The sequence below is a fragment of the Clupea harengus genome, chromosome 6 (genome assembly GCF_900700415.2).
Source record: "Clupea harengus chromosome 6, Ch_v2.0.2, whole genome shotgun sequence".
NCBI lineage: Eukaryota > Metazoa > Chordata > Actinopteri > Clupeiformes > Clupeidae > Clupea > Clupea harengus.
In genome coordinates, this window is record NC_045157.1 from 30566639 (window position 1) to 30582802 (window position 16164).

At 39.9% G+C, this 16164-nt stretch overlaps 1 protein-coding gene across 2 annotated transcripts in view; it reads left to right on the top strand.

Moving 5' to 3' along the window:
* Positions 1 to 6835: 6835 nt before the first annotated feature.
* Positions 6836 to 16164, top strand: part of nfat5b (nuclear factor of activated T cells 5b) — a 48910-nt gene continuing 39581 nt past the window's right edge. For both annotated transcript variants that reach the window (XM_031569730.1, XM_042708107.1), the window contains exon 1: positions 6836 to 7115. In XM_031569730.1, coding sequence (XP_031425590.1) covers positions 7040 to 7115 — 76 coding nt within the window. In that variant the 5' untranslated portion in view covers positions 6836 to 7039. The remainder of the gene's footprint in view (positions 7116 to 16164) is intronic.

Here is a 16164-nt window from a genome sequence, read left to right on the forward strand (position 1 = left end):
GCATTTCCAACAAGAGATGGCAATCAAGACTCTTTTCATTAGTGGTACCTCGGTGGTGGAATGACCTACCTAATGCTAGTGACAGCCATGGCAGCCTACGTTCAAAGAGTATCACAAAGCATTTAAAGACACCCCTTTAGAACTCGTCTGTCATATATTTGTTACAAGCACGACGATTTTTATATTATAATAGTTATTATTATTGTTCATTTTACTATGATCTGATATATAACAGTTATAAGCATTTTGTTGTATTAAAGTGCATAATGCTTTGGTTGTTGTTCATATAGTTTTTAACTTTTCAAATTTGTTTTGTAGGTCACTGTAGCATCCATGAAAACTTTAATCATTTTCATCCTTTGTGACTCAACAGCACAGCTGACATTAATTAAATAATACATGCATTTTGTGAAGGCTTGAAGGCTATCTGTTGGTGTATGCATGTGGATTTGTTAAACTCAGACTATGTGTGCACATGCAGGGGCGGAGATCCCATTTCATTGTAGGGGGGGACAATACATGGTAACATTTCAGAGAGTAATTCCTGGGGGGGGACATGAAAAAATTGCTGTCACGAGAGCTAGCATAACTTAGCTGCTAAATACCGAATTCTAATAACATTTAAAAACAGAAATTCGACGTTATTTTTTAATTCTCTAAACGGCATTAAATGTACTAACACAAAATATCTACTCACAGATAAATAATGTCCAAAGTTCAAACGCAAACGAAGGCTCTTCAAGGAGGAATTCAGCTGCATGAACGTAGATCAGTTCAACAATAAAAAGTAAACTAAACAGCGTCTTCTATCGCATCTACTGTCCACAAGGTGGCAGTCTTTATCTAGCTACAGCTACTAAAGCTAATACATTTAAGCAGAGCATTTCTAACGCTCCTTTGCAACTTGGCTCTGGCTCTATGTTAATCGCTGCTAGACGCTCACTGTTCTTGTGCTCCCACAGCTCATTCACTTTGAAAAACTGAAACGAAATCTAAATGATCGAAATAGTGCTTCTTTAACTACTAATAATTGACCATCATTGAGAAAAACGGAACAGAATCTGCAAATCATACAAATCAAACTATTAACAGAGATGGCAAATGTAAACAACCATCAAAACACCTGCTTTCTATATTTTTTATAGCAGTAAAATGCACACATTCAAATATACAAATGTTTGTACAATTTGAAATATGCATGACCAAGACCATGCACGTTTTCTTTGCCCTCCGTTCTCGTACCTTCGTGTGCTGCATATCAGAAATAGCCAACAGAAAAGCGAATTATTCTGAGACAGCTCCTGTTACCATGGAAACAACAAACGAAGCTACTGCATATCAGAAATGGCTAACAGATAAGTTTTGTGAAATTACAGTTTTTGAAAAGGAAACATATAATTGTCAATTTCACTGTTAAATCATATGTTTCTCAATACAATATTTCAAACTAAATATAGAGAGCAGACTGACTGCCAGTGTCTCACTATTTGATTTGTATGCTATAGAATGTAGAATTGATGTGAACGCAATCACCAACGATTTCTCACAAATTCAGGCCTTAAGAACATGGGAGCAATCCAATCTGGCTGATTTATGACTATTTAGCGTTCTTAAATTCTGTTCAAAGTTAAGAACGAATCCCAGATGAGAAAACTTTCATGATTGCCAGAATTGTCCCAGGAACTTCGAAAATGGAGTTTAGAAAAAAAATCTTCTTTACATGTTCTTAACTGCGTTCGAGAATGAGGTCAATCTCTTTACATATCGTGTATCATAGCGGCAATGACAGGGGAGAGAGGAGGAAACAATCAGACAATCTGACCATGTACTGGGTTGATTGACTGAAACACGGAGCTGCCGGTAGCCCCGCCTGTTGGAAACAGCGTGAACCAAACCACTTTGAGGAATAGGGGGATCATGATTTTTCAACAGTTAAAAAACACATTGTTTTACGTTTATAATTAGCACCACTTGTGTCGTAATGCTTTTATTAAATATTAATATTTATTCAATTTTTTTTTTTTTCCAATGATTGTTGGGGGGGGGGGGGGGGGGGGCAACTTTATGGTAGGGGGACACGTCCCCCCCGTCCCCCCCGGGATCTCCGCCTATGTGCACATGTGTGTATTCTGTAGATAAGACAGCAATATTATTACAGGGAAACAGTATGCCAGTTAAATTGAGTTGACATGTGAGATGACTAACATTATTGTAATGAACAGCATAGCAAATTCAAAACTGATTTGGGCTTAAAACCATCTCCCTTCACAAAATGTTGTTCACAAGAATATAACTTGTTCGCACAACAACGCGGTCTGTATTTCTATATACCACTGTCACTTTCATAGGTTTCACAGTGAGAATGTTCGCTTCTTGCACCAACACTGAGTTATTTTCTATGTGATGACTTATTTTGCTTTTGTAAGCCAATACTGTCAAGATCAGTCAATAAATATTGTTGGTTTTGACTTATATGTTGCCCCCTTCTTTATGTTGTTACTGGACATATCATGTGTCCTGTTGAGCTATGTTACATCATACAACATTTGAGTATTGTGAATAATGAATAAGTGGGATAATTTATTGTGAATCCACATCATTTTTGCTTATGAAGGCTCCTGGATGCAACTTTCTTTCATAGCTTTCCACCTGTAACTAGCTACTCTATGTAGCTAGAGGGGAAATCTTTCTTTTGTGTGCTGCCATGGACATGACTAGTGGACAAAAAGGCATTGCTGTATGAGTTAATCAGCTAAAAACAAACTGATACAATTGTCTTGTATAATGTACCTACTGAATGGGTCGCCTTTATCATTATAAAAAAAACTGCCCCCCCTGAGAATTTTTTCAGGAGCTGCCATTGTCGCACAAGGTAAAAAATATCAGCTAATGGGACATTATGGGTCTCTGTATGTGAGCTGATGGGTCTCTGTATGTTTCGGACTGAAGCTTCAAGTTTAATGAATTAACTTAACTTCTGCACTACGAACCTGGGCTGTAACAGTCACTGTTTTCAATGATTCAATGTTTCAAGTTTGTTATTTCAAACATGCAAACCAAAACAACAGTGACAAATGTTTCTTATTTATGAACCTAAGTGTACTGTAGTGTCCCAAAGACTAAATATGAGCAAATATTTACACACAAACTTACGTTAGCTAGCTAACTTAAGTGAAGCAATTCGCATTTGGAGTTATCTTGTCATTTTGAATAACTTAGGTAACATAACATACTGTAGCAAACTCCTGTTGTCTTTACCATCGCCTCTCCAGGTTAGTTTAAAATAGTGTATGTTAGCTTGCTAGCTTGCCAGAGTTATCGAAATGGCATGCAAGTTCCCAGCTATCTAAGCATAGAATGCAACGGCACCAGCTCAACTCAACCTACCTCATTATGTTACTTGAATGGACACAACCAAAACATCAGCTTAAGTAGGCTTTAATTAATCCACAGGTGTGTTGATATCTTCATCTGATAATTACAGCTGCAGTTAAGCCATTTTGTCGAGTGCCAGCAAGTTTAGAGGAAAATACAACTGTTGACTCCAGCTTGGGTTTAATTTACTGCTGCTGGGCAAAATTACACTTCTTAACCTGCCGTGTAGCAAAGCTGTGTCATTTGGCAAACAACACTTCCTAACTGAGCCACTAAAGACATATAACTTCCCCCATTCATTTTCAAGCGTTGAGTGATTAAAATGATTAAAATGATAGGGCCTATCAAAACGCTTTGCACTACACAGCATTAGGACGAACCTGTCCAATACCATTGAATCAATATTGTGCAATCAGTGGGAATTGAAACAGCGCCAAAAATGATTGGCATAAGAAGAATAAAACTTTAGAAGAATAATATGTGATAGCAGTGCAATCATATGATCATCATAATGGTCTTAACAGCATTTTTGCCCTGCGGCATACTAGGAGGCTTTGTTTGGCTACTTTGCCATCCCTACCCCAACACCCTACAATATACAGTATTAGTTTGTAGCCTACAGATGGCTGCTTGTGATGGCAGTGTGAAGTGAGTGTGTTATATCAGAAATGACCAGTAGGGGCATGCATGCTTTTACATAATTTTACAGGGATTTATGAGAAAAGCATAACAAGATCCCTGAGTTAAATATGTCTGATATGTTACTACTCAGAAAGTTACCCTATGGTCCTTGCATTATCATCTGTCATTTTCATGAATAGGCTGCAATAGTTTCATGATAACCTCCAATGTCTGCAATGAGAGTTCAACTATTCAACCAAGAGTTCACTCTGAAGTCATCTCCATGTGGAGTACTGACCTGTATTTCTTATCTTTTCTTGATATGATCAAAAGGACCTAGAGGTTTCGTGGTGAAGGGGATCAGAGAGGTACTTATCAGATCAATCACAAATTGCCAATAAAAACATTCAATGTCAAGGCCGCAGCCATAAACAGCAACAATCTAAGTCCTTAGAAGATTCTTCCTTCAATCGTCTTTCTTTTTATAGACGATGAACCAATGGGCTGCTTGACAATGTGGAACAGCTGACAAAACACTTACAGTTTACTGGCTCCTGTAATGTAATTATGAAAGTGAGAGAATGCAGATAGAGTGACATACTGTATGTAGTTCTATTTTTGGGAACTCGTGATGCAGCAATAAGTGCTCTCTCTCGTCCCTGGTCTGAGAGTGCTGACCCTGTACCCTTGAGAGGCGCTCATCCGACGTCGCCCAAATGACTACCACATTCAATGTGTACACAAAGAGAAGAAAGTATAAATACATCTCATTTGTAATTTGACATCATCATGCAGAAGAAAAAAATAAATACTCTATGGGAATCATTGCTTCTTGCATTAAAGAGTAGGCTAGGACACATTATTTATCCTATAGACAAATTACTTCTGCTGTTGCTGTTTTTCCCAGAACATTAAGCTCATGGTAACTCTGATCTGATGAGCTTGAAAACAACCACATATTGTGAATATTCACAATATATTCACTGACTTGCAATTGTGAGATCTAAGATCAGTGTTGGTAATGCCTAAGCATTTACATCAGCATAAACACATTTGAGGGAATTAAACACAATATCCGCCAGAAAGCAGTATTGAAGGAACAGCACAAAAGTACCAGCTTGGGAGCATACCAGACGTCTGCAGACTAGCAGATGTATTTCAAATAATTATTGGAAACAGTGAGATGTTAAAAAGTCTTTTAAACTTTCACTTATAAATGGATTTACACCTATCCCTTCTCCTGATCATTGTGACAAAAGGTAACTGGTCATTTTGTCAAAGAACATAAAACATGGTCTTTGGTGTCTTATTTGTCCTAGCACATGAGAGTCTGGGTAGATTACATCTAGGCCTATATTACTTAAAGGTCATGGTCACTGTCAATCTTCTAATACTTCTTTTCATTCCTGTGAACTTTAAATAGTTCAAGTGTGGTTATTTCCACTTTCTATCACAGTATATCAACAATCTAAAATAAGTACTTTTGCCAATCAACATAAGGCAACAAAGCTTTCCGCAATGTTGTCAGTGATCCCAAACCATTACATTACTTATCAATTTTCATGTCATCAACAGGAATTTAGGAGAAGATGGCATAGGGATTGAGGGTTAGGGTTAGGGTTAGTGAGGTGGGTATACATGGAGTTTTCAAAATATTAAGGAACAGTTTGTACTGAACATGGAAGGGTCCAGCCAAAGACGTTATGGGATTAATGTGGGCTGGTCTCGCATGAGAATTTTAGATACTGGTGTATTGAAGTTTGTTGAGGATTTTTGACAGAAGGCCTATGGATAAGGTACTGCAATTATCAAGGTGGAAAGTCATGAAGGCATGTACCTCTCCATCTCTCCATGTGTGGCTGTGAAAATGGTATATGTTACACAGGATGGACTTGGTGAGTAATTTGACATTTGAGTCAAATGTGATTAGCAGGTCAAAGTTATGCGAACACTGCAAACGGTATGGGAGGATTTAACCAGAATTCCATCAACTTCAGCTCACAGTTCGGAGTGTAGGGTGATGGCAGATTTAGGACTTATTAAAAGTACTCCTGGTTTGTCTATATTCCATTTAAGGAAATGGGTGTTCAATAAGTCAATATCATGGATATAGGCATCTAATGAAGGAGGACAGCTGAAGCTGATGTAAATCTGTCTGCCATATGTATAGCGATGAAAACATGGCGGTGAATTATTTTCCTAGTGAGAGCAGACAGATAATGAAGTTGATTGGACCATGAACACAACCCTGCAATGGATGAATACACGTACTGTGAGGTATAGATGAAGAGAATGTGAGAAAGATGGTTATGAAGGAAGAGGGCGAGGAAAAAATATCAATCACATACGTACATGCACACGCACACACACACACACACATGATACACACACACTCAGACACACACAAAAACAGGTAAGAGTTCATGATAAGCAACAGTACGCTGCTTGCAGGTAAAGTGTGTGATATTACTGCTACCTTGATGTCACATTTTTCTCAAGTGGCGAGTGAGTGTGAGTGGCTTTTTTGAAGATGTGTATTGGCAGCCTCAGCATGAATGCAGGGAGTTTCGATCGCATACTTTGGTCCTAAACTGTTCCAGTGGGTATCTGTAAATGTAAAACAAAACATATCAAAACAAAACAAAACCTTTAATCAGCCTTTTTTGTAAATGCCACACACCTGCCATAATAGTAAGAAATATGGACATTTGAAGCATCACAAAAACGTATACATTCCTCTCTTGATGGCTAAACAGAAAGAAACATGCTGAATGTATCTGTCCACTCCTGGCTGACGCGCCTGCGTTAGGTGGGAGGGGCAGCACAGGAAACAGAGCACATTGGAAGCTCGTAGTCATTTCACGGAGACCCGTGCATACCTTACAGTGAGGCAGTTTACGGATGTACACGAATGTCGCTCTCTCTCCTAGCTAATACTTTGAATTGTTATTTTGCCGTGATCTTCCAGATGATATCATAGTATAGGCACATTTGAAGAGCTGTTAGCCTGTTTCCCACCCACCTCCTCCTCAGAGGGATTGCGATGCCCTCTGATTTCATATCTCTTCTTCTGAGCGCGGACCTCGACCTTAACTCCCCCAAGTCCCTCTACTCTAAAGGTAAAGTTAGCTCTGCACCATTTTTCTGATTTCTAAGTGAAGCCATGCTAGCGATGTTCAGTAAACAGCCTACTCTGTGGTTTAGCGCATGTGTGCGTGCGTTGTTTGTTTTCTTTTTCTACTGCACATAGATTTAGCTAGCTTGTCAAGACAATTAGCTAGCCTCAATATGTCACGCAGTTACTGACACATGTCTGTTTTCTTCAGCACGCTTAACATAACGTGACATGAAAATGTTCTGTGATTATCATATTGTTTCACATATGTGAATGATGTTTGCATATAGTCTCAGGTGACTTGGCAGTTAACTTGGCTAGCTATAGCGCCTCAGTAAACTTAATGCTGCTTGAGGGGGCGGGTCAAGCCTCTCTTAACGTAGTTAACGTTAGCCTAAAGTGGCTTTGGGAGTCTATTGATAAACTTTTCGAAACTGACAAAGTGTAGAATACATTCAGAAAAGACACCTAGTTAAGTTTTGTATTAGGTCCACTGATATGATCTCTCTCGGGGTTTCAGCATCAGCCGTTTCTTCCTCACCATTCTGAGGATATCAGAAGTAACGTTAGCCTTTCGTGCTTGTCAGAGGTATCTGGCTAGCGTAATGGCTAGCTAATTTCGAAGTTTAGAGTTTCAGAGTCACATTACATTTTCAGCACGCCTGTGTGGACACCTAGGAGCTGCTTAAGATTTATTGTACATGCTAGCTAATGCGTTTCGGCTTCTTATTTGATCAGACAAACTCGATAATGTTCACAGAATGGTCGCAGAATGCTTGACAATCTCACTTTTATTTTTTAGTCAAAATGTTGCCTTCTGGCTGTGGGTCGCAAGTTGCCACGTTGATTTTCTGAAACGACTTGACGCTCATAGAATGATGTCCACCTTTGGGATATGTTTACCAAGTAATACCTGATGGCAGTCTGACGCTAGACTTTTCTAAAAATCTTTTTGAAAAAGATTCCGCTTCTCGGAACAGTATATGAACTAGTCACATGAAAGAATAAGCGTAGTAATTATTATTTCTTAAGCAACGTTTACTATGTTGGACGCTCTTTGTTGCGTTATATAGGCTATATTATTAGCTAGTGTTTTAGATGCCTAGCAAATAGTTACCTGTCAAACTGCGTGATCTCATCAGTGCATTATAGGCTATTTTCTTTGAAAACAAAAGACATTCTTCAGCCCAATCTTGTTAGTTTAAGCATACATCCTTTTTTCTCTTAATGTAGTACTCCATTATCTTCCCCTAAGTGGTAGCCTATTTTGAAAGATTAAACGCGGGCAATAAATCAATCAATCAATTTGTTTATTTGATCAAGAGGGACAGTGTACATTCATGAACATTAAAATGTAAATGCACCCAATTATAGCCAAAAGGCTAGTTTCCATTGGCAGTCCCCCTGCCAGAGTGAAAAAGTCTATACAACCTAAAAAAGGGCATTAACGTATATATATCAAACATAACATTGACAATAAATCAAAAATAAAATAAGATAAGATGAAATAAAATACAATCCCAATATACAAGTTCTACTGCTTACCCACTAATGATCAAATTTTTGGTTATTTATCAACCATGTTTTGAGATTTCTTTTAAAGCAGTTGAATGAGGTTGATTCTCTAATGTTCTGTGGGATATGGTTCCATTCCCGGGCTGACCTAACTGAGAAAACCGACTGTCCAAATACACTTGAAAAAAAAAAGGAATATCAGTCTCCTCTTGCTGCCCCTGTAGCACTGGTTGCTGCTGTTCTAAAGTTGACTAGGCTGCATAGTGGTGGGGGGCAGGTTAAACCGGATTTTGAACATTAAACAGCAGTTCTTAAATGTGATCAGGTTGTCCTAACTTAAAAGTCTGTACTTATGAAGGACTGAACAGTGATGGTGTGATTTTAGTTTTTTTTGTCAAGTATTTTGAGAGCCTGTTTGTAAAGAGACATGACTAGTTTAAGGGTAGTGGAGTTGGCAGTAGACCAGGGGGGTAGGCAGTAGTTAATGTGAGATAAAATCAGCGAGAATATGTACATTTTAACAGCCTCGGTGGACATGTGATTTCTAAAATGCCAATGTAAAATCTCATTGGCCAGTTGTAAAATACTATCAGCTAAAACATAGCCAAGAATAAGAGCTTTTTCATGCATTTGCGCTGTCATGTTAGGTGTAGCCTCGAAGCTAAGTTGATGGTGTTCACACTATAGCCCATTTTGCTCTAGGACATGGCCAATAAAAGACTAATTGACTTGCATTTCAACGGGTATATTCTATCGTGTTGCTCTCACCTCTGTAATGACAGGCGGTCAGCAATTTGTGTGTGTGGGGGGTAATTACACAATTCCCACTCATATGTCAATTGTTTTTGGAAGAGTGGCAAACAAACCATTACATTATCATATGTTTTTAACCATCTAATGATGTTAAGACAAACAATCTCCAAATCGGGTTCTTTTTAAATGTATTCTGGTTTGGCTTATTTGTCTGCCATTTAAAAATGTCAAGTGTAGGACTTTAAAACTACAGTGGACCATACAATGAGTGGTCTCCAAATGTAAGTGTTATTAGAGACTATATTGGAAACAGACAACTTCATGAAAAGTCAATGAGAATTTGTAGAGCTAAACATGAAGGCACTACAACTGGAAGTCCTACTTTGTATTGATGTTTATCTTTTTGGTATGGGTGTAACCTATGTTTCCATTCAGATGAATATTCCACCGTGGTTTGGGTGGTTTCACCGCTACCATAGAAACAGGCTCATCAGAGCTAGCGAGCGCTTGTGCAGGGATAAAAAACAACAACTTTGATTTAGGTAGGTTTGGCTAGTTATTTATTCATTTTTGGTCAGATTTCCACCAGTTAAACCATACGATATGTAGATCTCTGCCAATAGACTTGGATGACTGAAATAACTCTCCAAAGGCATTACAACTGAATGGACAGATATGCCTGTAGAGATATGGCTATAGTCTGTTGTATCTAGTTGTATCTAATCACTGAAGCCTCCACAACATAAAAAAATGGCTTAGGAAATGTTATGATATTTGAGATCATCCTGTGCAGTTGGACTCAAGGACACACAAGTTATTCTAGTGATAAAACAAAGTTTTTATTGTTTACATTGGATACATTGAGTAGGTTTTCGATTGGACCCTGCTGGCCACGTTTAGAAGCTCAAATGACCTTGTGGTGGAATGACATTCTTTCGGACATTCTTTGTGGTTGTTTACCAAAGCCCTCAGGAAAGCGTCTTGGTGTCAGTGTTTCAAACAAACCTGTTTAGGTGACTGAAATGTACATTGACTATTGTGCAACTACAGAATGAAGTAATAACGTAGTTTTAGGTTTTCTCTATGGAGCATATTGTGTAGTAACAGCAGTTTTTTTAGTTTCTGGAGTGGGGGACATGCTTTGATCGTTTACAACATTCCTCCATGATTGAAAAGGGACATTTTGATTATGATTCATGTTCATTATACAATATTTACTGCCCTGAAAACAAGGAAATATTCTCTTGGCATCCAAATCTTTATTAAAGCATGGCTGTTTATAAGCCCTTTCCCTTGGTGTGTTTTCAATGTCCTGTGTGTTTTATCGTTCTTCACATTGCTCGTAAAAGCCTCACTGACTTCCCTGGTTCCTTCATTTGGCATAGCATTAAGCTCATAATAACAGACAAAATTAGATATACCGCACAGTGGTGCGTAAAATGACCACCGCAAGCAGCAGTCATCAGGGTTAAAGCAGAATGTGCAAACTGCTAAATTGTGATTGGCCGTGTGATTGGGAGTTTTGTTCAGCAATCGAAAAGAACTTCATGTGAGCAAAAGAACAAGTGTACCCAATTTCAAAATGTTAGCTCAAGCAGTTCTTGAGGTATTGAAATGTGTCAGTTGCCCCCTATGGACGGAATTTAGCATGCGTTCAAACAATGGAGTGGTGATGAAGTCTGAAGCGTTTGGCTTTGAACACTATTCACTCTACAAATGAATCACTGCAATGAGCTTGGGACAGGCACCTCCTGGAGGCCAACTTTTCATAAAAATGTCACACTTTTAGGCAAAAAATTTTGAGCTATTGCCCAAAATGTACTTGGGTGTTAACACAAAGGGAAACACACACCTAGGGACACAAACCTTCTATTCCATATCAGCCATGACTGCTCCAGCCACACCAAGTTTAATGTGGATGGGTCAAGTGTGAGTATATGTTATCGCTGAGGAAATAAGCGGGGGGGGGGGGAATGGTGGCGAACACTACATGACTGCCCTGCGTGGGAGGCAACTGGAGACAACTGTTCTCAGATTTTTTTTCTCTACATTTTAATTTCATCACATAGACTACCTTGCATTGAAGGTTAATTACAAATACTTGTCATAAAGAGTTGGTTTATGAATCATCCAACAAACACCTAGCAATTTGCCACTTTCAATGTAGATTTCTAAAATTAAGCTTAAAAGTAATCCTGTTTTGGGGCCTTACTAAAAGAAGTACCCAGGCTAAATACCTAGGTACAGAGCTGGCATTACATAAGGAATAAGCTTGTAGGTAATCCTGGGTAAAGGTTCACTGACGGTTGCTGCAGTGGTTGTTGTTATTGAAGTATTTTGAGCAGGGCTGAGGTTCAGACAGCAAACCTTGCCTTGGATGGTCCTCTCTGTCTCCTTCTTTCACTGCCCACTGACATGCTATTAACTGATCAGGAGGTTTATGTGGTCTGGCTCCGCAGAGTGTTGTCCTCTGGGAGGAAAATGTTTTCTAAGTGGCGTTTTTCCATTGGACTAATTTGTTTTGATGATTACTGTAGAGACTAAAGGAGATTGTCTCTTATGTTGAACTGTATGTAGTGAAGAAGGACTAGAGACAAGCGCTGGTGCAAAGCTTGTGTTCAGTTCCATCACTCATGTTTTTCAGTCTGTGTTGTATGTGATTGCTCTTTTCAAAGATGATATTGAACTCCTTGTTACAGTTTTCCTAGTTCAGTCGATTTCTTTGACAATGTCCATTTGGATTTTCAGTTATTAGTTTCTATATTCATCTCTGCACCTGCATTTCCTGCATAAAAAGCTGCCAATGAGAAAAAGCATATAAATGGCCAGATGTTGTTCGCCTTGCTTAGTTGGGTTCCCTAAATATGTCTGTTTTTCTCCTGTGCATGGTTGACGCAGAGGGGGACAGTTAGAGGGAATGCTGAAAAGCTGCCCAGGCTTACGGCCACACAAACGCGCTCTCTGTTCCCCAGTGTGGAGGTGCCCTGAGTAAATGCCACAGCCATAGCGCGTTTGCCACGATGGCAGAATGGCACAGAGGTGTGTGTGTGTGTGTGTGTGTGTGTGAGTGTGTATGCGCATGTGTGTGCGCGTGTGTGTGCGTGTGTGCGTGTTTGCGTGCGTGCGTGTTTGCGTGCGTGTGTGTGCATTTGTATTAAAGAATGTTCACACCGTTATTGACAACCAACGGCGGAGGTGTGAAGAGAACATTGAACGCCTTGTTTCACATCAGACTTCATGAATGTGCATGAAGGCAGTAGGGCTGTCAAAATGGCTCAAAAATGACGTTCGAATATTCGCTTTAAAAAAACACATATATTCGAACATATTCGAATTTCTGGTTGCGCATTAGGCACGTCAATAACAGGACAAATTAATACAACGAGACATAACTACTTGTATAGGTAATTTATTTAAGTTTAAACATATTTAACAACATATTACCTACACAAAAATACGTAAATTAACTAATGGCCAAGACCGCAGAGCTTGCACACACTCGCACTCTTTCTTTCTCCCTCTCTCTGCCTCTCCCGCACCGCCTCGCTCTCTGCGCATAGCGGTTTAAATGAACGACAACAAGGGATACGGTACCTCGGTTCCAGTGCTTCACAGAACTCCCTGAAGCCTATCCCATCCACCACACTGGTCAGCCTCATGTCCTTGCATACGAACGAAATCAATTTTTGCGTGCAGGCCTCCTGTCGTGCCGTAGGCAACGAACTTGTGACGGACGGCGCAAAATATGTATCCAAACGTGGCTGTTTCGCTGAAGTTCCACATATTATGCCGTATTCACTTGGATGCACATTTTGGAGATGTAGCCTTGCGTTGCTAGTTGTTGAATGGTAAGCTAACGCTAGCTTACATAGCTTACACACTACTTTATCTGTAGGCTCAACAAGTTTACAATCAACTGCCCAAAATCCGAAATATTTCCAGACATCACTCTTTAGATTTTTGGGGGTTACAATCACTTTCTCTGCTGCGGTCAAGCAGGGTTCTGCACTTTCTGCCATCTACCACCAAGTCAACTGTCAGCAGTGAGGCAACTTGTTGAGCCTACAGCTAAAGTAGTGTGTAAGCTAGAGTTAGGTTACCACTCAACAACTAGCAACTTGAGGCTACATCTCCAAAATGTGGAGATGTAGCCTCAAGTTGCTAGTTGTTGAATGGTAAGCTAACTTTAGCTTACATAGCTTATACACTGCTTTAGCTGTAGGCTCAACAAGTTTACCATCAACTGACCAAAATCCGAAATATTTCCAGACAATCACTTTCTCTGCTGCGGTCAAGCTGGATTCTACACTTTCTGCATCTCGCAAGTCAACTGTCAGCAGTGACTCTGTGCCAGACAGTGAGACTCCTGTGACCTGTCCCTGATCTCAGGCGCGCGCCCACCCGCAAAGCAGACAGTGCTGCCGCTGTTTTTTTGTTGTTTTTTTTTACATTCGAATATTAATTTTCACATTCGAAATTCTATTTTTAACAACTATTCGAATATATATTCGAATTTAGAATATTCGTTGACAGCCCTAGAAGGCAGAAGGCAGAAGGCCTAGTGATGTTCTTGCTCCTTTTTTCATGTTTCTCAGAAGTGTGAAGTGTGAATTCAAATGGCTACTGATGGATTGTCAACCCAAGCCAAACTAAATGATAATAGTTTAGTTTGACGCATTGAACCCTGAGGAATGTTCAAAGAAAGATCTGTGTCCATCCCTGTTTTTAAGCAGCAGTTTGTTGGTCTTATTTGTTTTCTAGTTACAGGGTCAGTGTTGTGGTGTGGTTTAAGCCGTTTTGTGAGGCAGCAAGGAATTTATTTGTTTTCATCTTTTTTTTTATTCTTTCCATGTATTTTGCCCTGAGAAAATGTCTTACTTGAGTGGCTAACTGTTTACATAATCATAATCCAAAGTTTTGCCAAAGCTGAGAAAATCTTTATCCATCTTTTGTAAAGAGGACAAGGTGAGAAGGCATGAGGACAGGCTTGAAGGCTTTACCAGTGACGTTTGGCCAATTGGAGTGTGTTTCTCATGTCACGTCTGCGTCACTGTCACGTCATCACGTCTTGTCATCTGTTGTGTGTGCGCGCGCTCTTTTCGAGGGTTGCCATATTTGTACCCACTGGCGTTAGGTGTTCTGGCCTCAGGCAGCGCAGCGCGCTCACTCATGAGGGAGTGGCTCACGTGACCACTGGATGGAAACAGAGCTGTGTGGAGATGTAGTTGAACATATGCTTATGCATTCCCCAATGATGGCAATATGCCCTGGAGATGACACTCATACGTGTATTTTTAGCTCTAATTCACATGGTGGGCTGTGTGTGTGTTTTTGTGTGTGTGTGTGTATGTCTCTGTCTCTGTCTCTGTCTCTCTCTCTTCTCTCTCTCTCTGTCTCTCTCTCTCTCTGTGTGTGTGTGTGTGTGAGTGTGTGTGTCTGTCTCTGTCTCTGTCTCTCTCTCTGTGTCTAAAATAGTGACCGTGTAAGATAGACTTGGGAAAGAATGTGTGTATGCAGTGCTGCGGTTGTAATTTCGCAGATGTATTTCTCTAAATAAACGTTGTCGTGCCTGAGCTATGGAATATACAAGCTCATTTTTAGTGCCACATATTTGGGGTTTAAAATGAAAAGCAAGTTATTTAGCCCACTCCTCAACTCAATGTCCTCCCCCATAATGTCAGCGTCATGAGGGCCTTCCTTCGAGCAGAGCACCTGTCTTCCTCTGTTCTGCCATGTCTCCTTGCAGAAACCTCCGGTTTGTTTCGTTAACCAGCAGTGGATGAGTAAGCCGGTGCAAACTGATAGGCCCCTCTGGGGTGGAGCATGATTCTCTGCAAGATGGGATGCAATTTTCATAAAACAGAAAATTGGCTTCATGAGAAGGAAGTTTGCTCTGATCTGTGCGCTCACAACATGCAGGGCATAATCATTCACACACACTGACGGACACACACACACGGACACACTGACGGACACACACACACACACGCACACGCACACACACACACACTTCCAATCTAAGTTCTTGCACAAAGAGAAGGATTAGCAGTACACTTATTTTGACCTTTTGGATTAGCTATGGTTTAGAAAGAGGCTCAAATTGAAAAGAAATTAGCTGTTAATAAGAATAACTGTTTCGATGCCACGTGAAAATTGTAGTGCAAATGTTCCATTTTAAAAAGATGTGCTATGAAGTATATGGAGCCAGCCATGACTCCATATACTGAGCCCCAGAGCCAGGACTCAAATCCATGCCTTGATTTCACTACTGAGGTTTGCAAGATTTGATTGTGAACTATTTAGAAGCTCAAAGTCAGGGATTGGGTCACCAGCATGTCAGTCAAATTTGAGGAAATGCAGACAATGGGCGGTCTAGAACAGGCAAGGACTGGGGCAGAGCTAGCTTTGTCATCAGGTGTTGATGGTTTTGTGAAGTGGGAAGGATTGCGTAATAAAAAAAATACATGACACATGCGTTCATGCAGTCAATGACAGAAATTGTCCATCTTTCCTTTCCTAAAGTTTCTATAATAGTGAGTTTTGAAGTGATTGGATTGAATGGGCCCTGACATTTACGTTTTTCTGGCACAAAGGCATTGTCTACACTTTCACAACCTGTTCATTAGATGACGTAAAGTTAGTCATAACCTACTGCGTCCTTCAGCTTAAATCCCAGTAGTGATCAAAATGAAAGGGACCTTTGCATCTACCAGTCACCAGAATGATATGCTATCTTTTATAGTTTGGCTAGGGAAATACTCGAATTAGCATACACATTCGTCTTA